Here is an 11,817-nt window from a genome sequence, read left to right on the forward strand (position 1 = left end):
TTTCCTTGTCTTGATGTCTCACCATCTGTTTTCATAGGATTATGCTGGCACTTTGTATGGACCTGTTAAATCATGAAATTATGATACATTTAGGCATTTTTAACACCTTCTGTTTATCATTTTCTAGAATTTGAAAATTTGAGGTCTTTTAAGGTCTCCCAATAAAACAGAGCTACTTTTGATAAAGAGATAACATTACTTTTCCTTTTGTATATACAATCTCGTTTACACCTTACAGCATCCCTGTGGGATTGGTTTTATTGGCACTTTTATCTCCCCTTTACAGATGAGGAACTGAGAGACTCAGCAAAGTTATCATACCTTGAACTGATATCTTTGTGACTCCCAAGTCCTGTACTTGATCCACTCTACCATGCAGTGGCATAACATCTGGCCTCAGAGCCAACAAGACTGAGTTTCAAGTACTAACTCTGACACATTCTAGCTTTGTGATCCTGGGCAAGTCATTTAACTTAACCCCTTTAGTTCTCTAGTCAGCTCCCTAGACCATAAATTGCAGAGAAAGTGCCAACCTTCATTGGTAGGAGGAATTTCCTCATTTTAGAGTCCCCATGCAAATGAAATCATAGATATGTTCCCTATCCCTATTTTCCTGAAATATACTTACTACTAAGTTATGCAAATAATTACTTCTTGTTATTTGAATATAATAGTGTAGATTATTACTGTAGATTTTGATATATTATCTTAAGGAAAGTTTTAGCGTAATTGACAACTATACTTTGTTCTACAAATTACACTGGTTTTCATTTATGTTTGAGCAGATATTACAAAATAATATGATTGTAAAAGTCACTTTAAAAATATGTTTGAAGATAGCATGTTTTAAAAGCATTTTCTCATAAAAGTGGCATTTTGGGGTTAGCATTTTACAGAATATTCTCAGTTTTTCATTTGTTTCAGTCATGTCCAACTCTACATGACTCCATTTGGTGTTTTCTTGGCAAAGATATTGAAGTGGTTTGCCATTTCCTTCTGCCATTTTACAGATGAGGAAACTGAGATAAACAGGGTCAAGTGACTTGCCCAGAATCACACAACTAGCTAGCAACTATCTTAGGCTAGATTTGCACTCAGTTCTACTAGGGCCTAGTCCCAGCACTTTATCCACTGTGCCACCTAGATGCTCTCAGTTGCTTAGGCTTTTAAAGGTTAAAAACATTAATCTACACACCTCATATTCATAACTTTTATAAAGAACGCATATAGAAGCAATATTAGAGAAATTTGCTATAGAATTCTGTTGCCTCTTGTGTTTAATGTGAAAATCAGTGCTATCATTAACAAAACAGGATGCTTGTTCCAGCTGTCATTCACACACCACATTGCACCAATTTTCATCAGAAATTTTGGCTCCTGTTCGAAATTGGCTCTTCTTCTTTGGGTCCAACACATGAATAATATATCTACTGTTAAAGGGAGTTTGAGGCTGGGTGTTTTTTTTTTTTTTTTTGTCTGTTTCTTGTTCCCAATAATTTTTATTTAAACCCTATGTAAGAGCTGGCACTTCTTAGACTATCTACTGGCCTGAAGTTTAGGGGAGATCTTGCACTTTTCTGTCTTGATTCCTGAGTTTTCAGTTTATCCATTTAAAAAAGCCATCTTTATAAAAATGTCATTTGTAGGTTATTCAGTTTTCTGTGACCTTAGAATGAAGGCTTAAAGTTACTTTCCTCTCCTCCTCAGATTGGTGTTCCCTGGGATTCTCAGTAGCAGACTGAATGTCAGATTATTTGAGTGACCTACATTTTGAACTCGTAATCATCAGAGTTAGATGAAGAATATGGAATCCTTTAACTTTAAAACTTCAACATTTTTTATACAGTCAAACTGGTGTCCAAAGAAACTTCCCATTAGACCATTACCAATTTGAAATTACAGAGATAAAGAGTAAGTTTCTGAGAAAAGCAGCTCAGTATTATAGGAAAGAGTAGCAATTTGGGGTCAGAGAACCTGAGTTCAAATCCTGGTGCTGTCACTTATGACCTGTGTATCTACCTATGTGCCTGTGTACTGCCCTAACATCATCTTGGGTGACTTCTTGGCTTGAGTTTCCTCATTTGTAAAGTTATCTCATAGGTCTGTTCTCACTCTAAATCTGTGACTGTATGATCCACTGGTACAATAAAAATAATTGCTAGCAATGAGTGCTTTACATATATTATCTCATTTAATCTTCACAACAACCCTGAGATGGAGGTGCTAAAGTAATTTGTGTCCTATTTCCCAGGTGATGTATTTCTTACTTTTTGAAACTACCCCAGAAAATGTTTGTTTTCTGCTTTATGAAAACTGCATTAAACAGTTATTTGAAATTTAGACTCTAGTGAACAGAAAATGGAATTTCCAAGGGTATTGGGCATAGATCTCAGCCTGGATGACAAAGCCTCAGTCTTTCCTTTGTACCCAACCAGAAAGAAAAAAATATGCTGTGTAGTAGAATACGGTGGCCTGGGAGTCAGAAAATCTGGGATCTCTAGACACTAGCTGTGTACTAGTCAGGTCACTGAGGAACTCTACCAGTGGATACAACACTAGGCTTTCAGTCAGGAAGACCTGAGTTCAAATCTGGCCTCAGACATTTACTAGCTAAGCAATTAATTTAACCTCTACTTGCCTCGATTATAAAATGGGGATAATCAAATAATATAATTGTAAAGAACTCAGCACAGTGTCTGGTACTTAGTAAATGTTATATAAATACTAGCTACTATTATCATTTCAACTCTGTCATCTAATGTTTTCTTCTCTCTAAAAGAAGGGACTTGATCTAAGTGATTTCTAAGTTCCCTTTCAGTTTGATGATCTTTGTCAGTGTTTACTTTCAAAAAAATTTACCCATGCTACTTTATAATTACATCTTAGGAGTTAATCCCTGAGATAAGTAAAGTTGTTTTTGATATCTGCTGTAACCCTTTCAGGTTATTAGGGTGCCACTTAGTTAACTGTCTTGGCAGTGAATGTCTAATTTATGCCCAGGAAATCCCATTTTGATGTTTGCTTAACAAGTATGAAAAATTACAGAGTACAATCAATACTACCAAATGCCACTTTCACATGATCTCAGAGCTGGAAAAATCTACCAATGGCCATGTAGTCGCTTCCGCAACTTGAACAAAGGTGCCCTTGGCAGCCTTCCTTAGAAGTGGTGATCTAGCATTTCTTTGAAAGCCTCTCATGAAGGGAAACCCACTACTTCCCAAGACAACCCATTACATTTGTAGATAGCTCCAATCTTCCTTATATCAAATCTCAGTATTCCTCTCTCCAACTTCCTGGTTCTGTCTTCTGAGGTCGACAAATAAAATCTCTCATATAGTTATTCAGATACCTCAGATTACATGATAGCTATATGATTTCCCACCTCTGAAAGAAAGGAGCCACTAACAGAATGATGGACTTTGTTAAAGATTTGACTTCAGGTCCATGACTCTATCTACTACCACCCAGCTACTTCTGGGTTTAATAAAATTATTTATTTATTAAATGTGCTAAGAAATACAGATATAACCAGAAATACAGTTCCTGTTTTCAATTAGCTTACACTCTAATGGGGGAAGATAACACATAAAAGGAAGCTGAAAGGGGAGAGGAAAGTGTTAGAGAGTGATGGAGAAGGTCCCCCATCCAGGTCTGGGGGCACAGGAAAGTAAGTCCAGAGATTCAGGAGGGAAATCTGGAGAAGACTAAAGACATGGTTGGTCTGGGCATTGTTTTTAAAATGGAAGTTCTGGGAGGAATGAGACAGGCTTGGGGAACCTGCAGCCTTGAGGCTTCATGTGGCCTTCTAAATCCTTAAGTATGGCTTTTTGGCTCAAGGCTGCAGATTCCCCAGCCCTGAATTGGACAATCAGAGGAATGAGCCTCTGGGGCCAAATGTATTTCCAGTGTATGAAGTACAGGAGTGCAGTGAATTTGCAGGGTAAAAAGACTTCTGTGGCATGGTAGAGTCCGTAGAGTCAGAAGTGGAACCTCCAGAGGAATGAATAATAACCCAGTCCACTTCAGCATAAATTTATTAAACATGTAAGGCCCAGCACTTAGCATAGTGCTCTGCAAAATTAGGTACTTAAAGGCCCAACACCTAGCATTATGCTCTGCAAAAAATAATTTTCAATTGTTTTTATTTATTTATTTATTAAATTGTTGTGTTTTTTTAAATAATACAAATCTAGCTTCTTTCCACCCACCTCACACCCTACAGAAAAAGCATGAAAAACAGAACCCTTGGAACAAGTATGTATAGTCAAGCAAAATTTAATTCTGGCCTTGACTTTGTCCAAAAAAAAAAAAAAGTATGTTTCAATCTATACTCCATCAGGAGGTGGATAGCGTATTTCATCCTAAGTGTTTTGGAAATGTTGTTGTTCATTGTGATTATCAGAGTTCTTGAAACTTTAAAAAGTGGGTTTTTAATGTATTGTTACGACTGTATAAATTGTTCTCCTAGTTCTGCTCACTTTATTCTGTATTAGTTCATCAAAGTCTTCCCAGGTTTTTTTCCTGAAGTCATCTCTGTCATGATCATTGTCATCAACAGTATTCCATCACATTTATATACCATAATTTGTTTAGCCATTCCCCAGTTGGTTGGCATCCCCTCAGTTTCTACTTTGTCACTATAAAAAGTGCGGATGTAAATCTTTTTGCACGTATTGGCATTTTCCTCTTCCTTTGCCTTCTTTGGCTTATACTATGCTTGAGGATACTAGAAATAGTATCAAGTCAAAGTGTATTTATGCACAGTTTAGTAACTTTTGGAGCATAATGGCTCCAGAATGGCTAGACCATTTTACAACTCTTCCAACAGTGCATTAATATACCTGTTTTCTCAGATTACCCCAAGTATTTGTTATTTTCCCTTTTCTTCAGCTTTGCCAATCTGATGAGCTTGAGGTGGTAGTGTTGTTTTCATTTTCATATCTATGATTATTAGTGATTTGGAGCATTTTTTCTGGGTCACTTTGTTTTTGATATATTATGCCCTACATTTTCTTCTACCTTTTTCCCAGCCATGTTACCTTGTTTTAATATTTCTTGTCTCATAGAATTATTAACCTCTATTTTATCCATTTGAATTTTTTTAGGATATAGACAATATGAAAAATTATTCTAATTATACATTTTTAAAATTTTTAAATATTTTATTCTAATTACATATAGAAATTATTTTTAGCATTTTAAAAAAATTTTTGCATTCTGAATTCACTCCCTTTCTCCCCCTCAATGAGAAGACAAATATATTTCCATATTTTTCATGTTGTGAAAGAAAACAGACCAAAACAAGAAAAAAGTTTTTAAAAAATGCTTTGAATTGCATTCAGACTCCATCAGTTCTTTCTCTGGAGGTAGATAGCATTTTTCATCATAAGTCCTTTGGAATTATCTTGGATCCCATTCTACTTTTCAAGGAGTCCCCTGATTGTGTAAAATGCCAAGCTTTTAATTCACTTTCCAGTTCTTTTTTCTGTAGTACTTATTTCTATTCCAGTTTATCCTCTAGCTCTCTCATTTAATTTATCAAAACATTAAATAAAATTTTTTTCAACTCATTGTTCCAGCCTATTTCTTGACTTCAGAATTTATGTTTGAGCCAGGCTCTGTGTACTTCTGGCATAAATGTCTTGGTTGTGGTTGTGTCCTCTTTGGTCCTGCTACCACTTTCTCAGGGTATTAAATACTGTATTATTCTAGTATCTCATAGATACCTCAGGTTGGCCTACCAACTTCCAGTGCTCCCAAAGCAGTTTGATCCATGAAAAAAATCTGATCACTGATCGCAAATTCCTTACTTGGGTTTGGGTCTGAGCAACACACCTGATGTTTTGCCCCTGGTTGGCATTCCATTAGACTGCTGCTGGATTTGGCCACTATCAGACAAGTGGAAGACATAGGCTTGGTCTGGGATCATTGCCTGGTTATTCTTGTATAGGGTTTTAACTGGTATGGAACCTGGAAGTGAGACCCCTGTTCCACTCCTGGTATCCGACCACATAGCTGCTGCTTGCTTCTGAACTTGCTCCTGCTTAGTACATAGTCTAGTACCCATGACTGTTCCTCACCCTGGAATGCCCCATCTAGCCACACCCTCCTCAGTCTGCCCTGGATCTCTAACCCAGAACTGGGTAGTGAACAACACAGGTGCTAGTTGACATTTGTTCCTGAACCCTACACAAGATTAGTCCCTTCTAAGCTGAGTCAAAGACTTCTTTGTGCCCTAATACAATCTTTCCATGTGCTAACATGCTGAGAGCTGCTGGCCAAAACTTGTCCTCCAAACTCTCTGTCTCCTCTTGCCAAACCTGGGTTAGAAATATGACATACTGTGCTTTTTTTTTCTTTTGTGTGTTAACTGATCAGGCTTTAATCTGTTGCATTTTCTAGATCTGTTTGGAAATATTGGTTGAGGGGTGGGGGTTGAGGAAAAGGCACTCACTACATGTCTTCCTGCTACCCTGCTATCTTTAGTCTCCCAGGCTTTTGAAACTCTGCTGATCTAGCTCTTGAGAACCCAGCTTCAGAGGAGCAGGACTGTAGGTTCCCCTTTGGTCTTAGTTATTTCAGTGCATTCTGAGATGCCACTCCACTCTCAGTCACACAATCGCCTCCTACTCCTGTGCTTGCTCTTTACTCAATACAGCCTGGGACCAAAGTCAGGCCTCCCCCTAGGTCAGTCCCTGCACCAGAGGGCTCTACACAGCAAGTTCTGGTCCAGACCTCGGCCCAGGGGCCCAGGGGCTGCCCACCATGCTTCTGCCTCTTTACCAACAGGGGCTAAAAATTAACTGCCTGTACCCAGTGCCCAGCGCAGTTTCTAGATCTTTGTGGAATAGTTGTTAGGAAGAGCATGTTGTGGCTCCTCTCAAGTTCTGAATTGTTTCAATGAATTCAAAGATAGCAATCATTTTCCTTCTAAGACTCCTCCAAACTAAACATCCTCATTTTCTTCAACTGATCTTAATATATAATTATCTTCTCTTGGTTGCCTTCTGATGTACATATCCTACGGTACATACTTGTCAGTGTTCCTTTTAAAATGTGATACTGACCTCTCTCACTTCATTTCAGAGGTGAGGGGCCATATGTATGGAATATTGCTTGTTATTGTCAGGTATAATATTTGGTGTTGCTGAATTTTTCTTTTTCTTAACTCTTTAAATCTGTGTTACAAGGGAAGACTTGTTTGGAAGGAGGGAAAATAAATAAAATACAGTGCCTAGAGCTGGGCTCACTATAACAGGTGTGTTCTGACTAGTCATTTTGGATGTTATACTTACTTTAATACATTTTAAGATCTCATTTCAGGTTTTTTTGCTCTTCCATATGAGTTTGTAGCCCATTAGAATACCTACATCTTTTCCCAGGATCTGCTTTCTGCCCATGGCTTCCCTAACTTTTGTTTGTTTGTGAGGATTTTTTTTTTTAATTCAAATTCAAAAAACTTTAAATTTATCCTTATTAAGTTTCATCTTGTTAACATTTTCCTAGCATTCAACATTGTCAAGATCTTTAAAAAATATATATTGATTCTGTGATCCAAACTGGGATACTCCATTTTCTAGTGTCATTCAAAAACTTCTTTGCTTTCCCAAGTGCACCAAGGACAGAAACTGGTAACCCTTTGCTAGCAATCTCCGTCTATGCTGACATAGATATGTTAATGAAGGCTTTTTGGATTTGAAAGTTACCTAACTACCATAACCTAGTATACGTAGGGATCTATAGTTTATTCAAATGATAAATGGAGAGACCTGGCTTAAAACCTGTCATACCACATCAAAAGATAAATGAGGCTTTGTTTTTAATGAAACTATGTTGTCAGGTAGTCACTTCTTTATCTTTCAGTTTATTTTCTTGTAATGATAAATCTAAGCATTTTTCAAGACTCAGCATCCATGTGCCTGATCTGTATGAGAAAAGCATAATCTTTCCCTTTCTGATGGTTGGAACTACATTTGTCTGTCTGCAGTTCATTCTTCCCACCCCACTTACCCTTCAGCAGTACCAAGTATTCCTAGGAAAGTTGTAACAATCACATCCAAAGGTTCCTTTAGCCCTTTGGGATGAATTTATGCCACACCAACTAACAGAGAGTGTTTTTATTTCTTGGTTTTCAATTCCATATTTACCATTTTTATTTTATGCTTGGCATTCTTAAAAATATTGTCATTGATGGAAAAATAGTAGTTGACTAGTTTCACCTTTTAAAGAAAGGAACTACTCAACTTCTGGAGGTAGGAGATTGAGCTAAATATTTTCTCTGAGACAAAGCCTAGATTTTTTTGTATTGTTTTTCTTTTCTTATTAAATCCCTAGAGTCAGCCTAATTTCTTGCAATGACTAACAGAAGAGAGCAGAAAAAAATTTCATTTGACTGAAGTCTTTTGTTTGTTGAATATAGTTTTTACTATTTTTGCAAGACCTATTTCTTGTATTTCTTATATTAAATGGCTTTAATTAAATGCCTTCGGATTCGACTTTGAACAATATTTCAAATATTTTGAAATAAACATTTTACAGAAATAATTGTGTTAAAGCTTCTAAGTGCATTGGGGAAAATTTTACTAAATATTTTTGTTTTTTTCTACCTCCAGTTGAAAAACCTAAGCTTAGAAGAGTTACAAATGCGGTTAAAGGCATTGGACCCAATGATGGAAAGAGAAATTGAAGAGCTTCGTCAAAGTTACAACGCAAAAAGACAACCGATTCTGGATGCGATGGATGCAAAAAAACGAAGACAGCAAAACTTTTGAGCTTAATATCTTCTCAGACAGCATGTGTAGTTAGTCTAGATGCCAGTAAACCATACATAGTTGAAGGAATCATAGTGTTATGATTATTTCTGTTATTTTTAATCCATGAGATTTGTGCTTCACAATCTAGCAATGTTGAAATGCTGAAGGAGCCCCCATATTCTAAAGTTAAAATAGAGGGCTTAAATTTACTAGTGCAAGCACAGTGATTTTATTTTTGAACAATGAAAGCAACAGAAATTTTCATTATTATTTTTCTAAAAGCCCATCAGTTTTATCATATCAGTACTAAGTCTTTGTTGTACAATTAAAATTATACTCATGGGAACTTAAAGACCCAAAGCTAGTGTTCATTTGTGCAACGTTGCCCAGCTTTATGTTACAATATTTCTTATTCCCATCTACTAGCCTATTTATTATATCCCCTTAGGTAAACTTATTTATTTAGGCCATTTTGCTTTTGTTTGTTTTCAAAGAGAAGATTGGATGTTTTCAGTAAAGGCAGAGCCTGATCAGCAGCTGATAAAGTACTGCTAAATTACTCCATAACAAAACAGGGAGATAAGTGGTATAATCATTTGAAAATCATGGTAGTACTTGTTTCTCAAGAATTTTTCTACTTAAAGGAAGCAGTAATAGCTGCAGTTTCCAAGGTATGACTGCCTAATTAGGCCAGTTCCTTCTTAACGTGGAGAAGAAAATTCCATTTACATCTTGTGGCCACTGAGTTTTCATGTTCTTATTTGCTTGAATTTTTTTTACTTAATTTGATATTTGGTACAAGTAGAACATTGTATTTGGGTCAAGTAAGGCTATAAAAGACATAAATTTAAAAACCAAAGAAATCAATGAATAGTTTGTACAAAAATTAGTATATGATAAATACTAAAAAGAAAATGAAAACTAATCATGCCTTTAATGTGTGAATATTGTTTCATTTGTATATCTAGAAACTGAAATGTGTCACATTACAGTAAGCTCATCACATTTATTTCTATGAAAATGTGGCCCATTGTCTAAGGACATTTTTTTGTTATTATTTTTTGGGACTTGGTAAGCATTCTGTATCTGATGATAATGGAACAGAAAGACAGTTTATATTCAACTGTGCATATCCTAGAGACTGCAAAAATAAATATTAAAACAGTCAAGCAGAAATTAAATTCTAAGCAGAATGAGTCTTTGTGCAATTGAATTGGGACCAATTGTTTTCCTAAACAGCGAATAGCCATCTTGATGGTATTTGTTCTTATGTCTTTAATTCTATTCATGTAAATCATAAAGACAAATAAATTTTACTGTACTAGTTAGAAAACTTATTCTTTATATCTTTCTCAAACTTTTTTTAAAATTTGGGATATAAGTAAATTATATGTATTAATATTCAAAGTAGAAAAAGTTAATCAACTTTAAGAGACTTCAGGAATATAATCTCTTAAAAAATGAAATTAACTTTGAATTTACTGCCACTACTTTTTTGGTTACTTCAGTATTACAGATTTAGAGCTGGAAGGGATCTTAGAAGTTATCCAGTCTAGTATCCTGAATGAAAATAAGGAAACTGAGGCCCATTATGGTGAAATGACTTTCCCAAGGTCACATAGGCAGGATTCAAACCTAGGTTTTCTAACTCCGGATCCAACATTAATTCAATTTATCATGCTCCCTCCCCTTTGTTTCAATTATATCTTTATTTTTTTTTTACTAATTGGTACTATTGGAGTAGCTGGTTAGTTGATTCAGAAGAATTAATTTGACTGTTCTGCTGTTTTTCCTCTTCCACTATTGTAGGCCAGTCATTGAATCTATTGAATAGGGTCATCATTTTAGAGCTGGAAGGGACCTTAGAGGAAATTTTGTCTAATCCATTCATTTTATAAATAAGAAAGCAAATTCTTAGAGATTTACCCAAGATCAGACAATTAGTAAGTGACAAAGATAGGATTTAAACCTAGGTCAATAATAAACATTTTTAATGCACTAAGTAACACAAAGAAGATAAGACAGTCCCAGTCCTTAAGGAATTTACATTCAATTAGGTCCAAAGCCATTTTCTTTTTGTTGATCCACATTGCCTCTAGACTTAGCTTGGGTAAAATTAAATAAAAGTGTAGAAAGATGCCCCTTAGTGTGCCCTCACTACCACATATGAGATGTATGCCTTTACCCAGTGGTTTCTCTTCTTTTATTTCTTTTTTATTTTTTTATTTTTTTGGTTTCTCTTCTTTTAAACATGGACAGTGAACTTCTCTAACTTTACAGAAGCACTGAATCTCAGGTTGGACAGGATCTTAGGAGTAGGCCAGTCTAAACTGTGCCTGATTGAAAATTTCTTCTTTATCAGTCACAACAAGTGATCATTCAGCCATCACCAGAAGAACTCATTAAATTGGGGATCTCCCTATCCCCATATCACTTTTCCTCCTCTGTATCTTCCACTCTTTGCCATCATTTCTGCCCTCTGGGGAAAAGTACAATACATTTAATTACTTCTTCTACATAGCAGTCCTTCAGTTGAGAACGACTATCCTGCTCACCCAGGTCTTCACTTCACCTGGTTATGTATCCATAGTTCTTGCAACCAGTCTTCATGTGGCACACTACTCAGCCCCTTCGCCGTTTTGGATGAATTCCTTTGAATGGTCTTTAGCTTATCAATGTTCTTCCTAAAACAGTGCCAAGAACTAAACATAATACTTGGAATGTGGTCTAACCAGGGACAATAATGCAATAGGACTGTCACCTGCCTCCTTCCCTTAAAGCAATTTCAGATATACTCATGGCTTTTTTGGCTGCTGTATGGAACAGGTGACTCAGTGGAACCAAATAAAACTTCCTGATTTTTTTTTCCATATTCTTTGGCTACACCTAGCTGATCTTATACTCGTGAAATTGATTGTTTGAATTCAAGTTTAGAATTTTACATTTATCTAATTAATCTAATTAATAAGCAATCTAATTAGATCTCTCACAACAATATAGACATTGAAATCTTTTTGGAACATGACTCTGTTGAGGTCTGGGAACCATATGAGGTTTGGGG

The 11,817-nt window shown here is 36.0% G+C and overlaps 1 protein-coding gene across 11 annotated transcripts in view; it reads left to right on the plus strand.

Annotated features, from left to right (window-relative positions):
• The window catches only part of STK3 (serine/threonine kinase 3), a 548,351-nt gene extending 538,258 nt beyond the window's left edge, over window positions 1-10,093 (plus strand). For 10 of the 11 annotated variants that reach the window (XM_072603409.1, XM_072603418.1, XM_072603416.1 and 7 more), the window contains one exon: window positions 8,616-10,093. In XM_072603409.1, coding sequence (XP_072459510.1) covers window positions 8,616-8,774 — 159 coding nt within the window. In that variant the 3' untranslated portion in view covers window positions 8,775-10,093. The remainder of the gene's footprint in view (window positions 1-8,615) is intronic. The other variant, XR_011965838.1, reaches the window with a different exon arrangement.
• The last annotated feature ends 1,724 nt before the right edge of the window (window positions 10,094-11,817 follow it).

Source organism: Notamacropus eugenii, chromosome 4 (genome assembly GCF_028372415.1).
Source record: "Notamacropus eugenii isolate mMacEug1 chromosome 4, mMacEug1.pri_v2, whole genome shotgun sequence".
Taxonomy (NCBI): Eukaryota; Metazoa; Chordata; class Mammalia; order Diprotodontia; family Macropodidae; genus Notamacropus; species Notamacropus eugenii.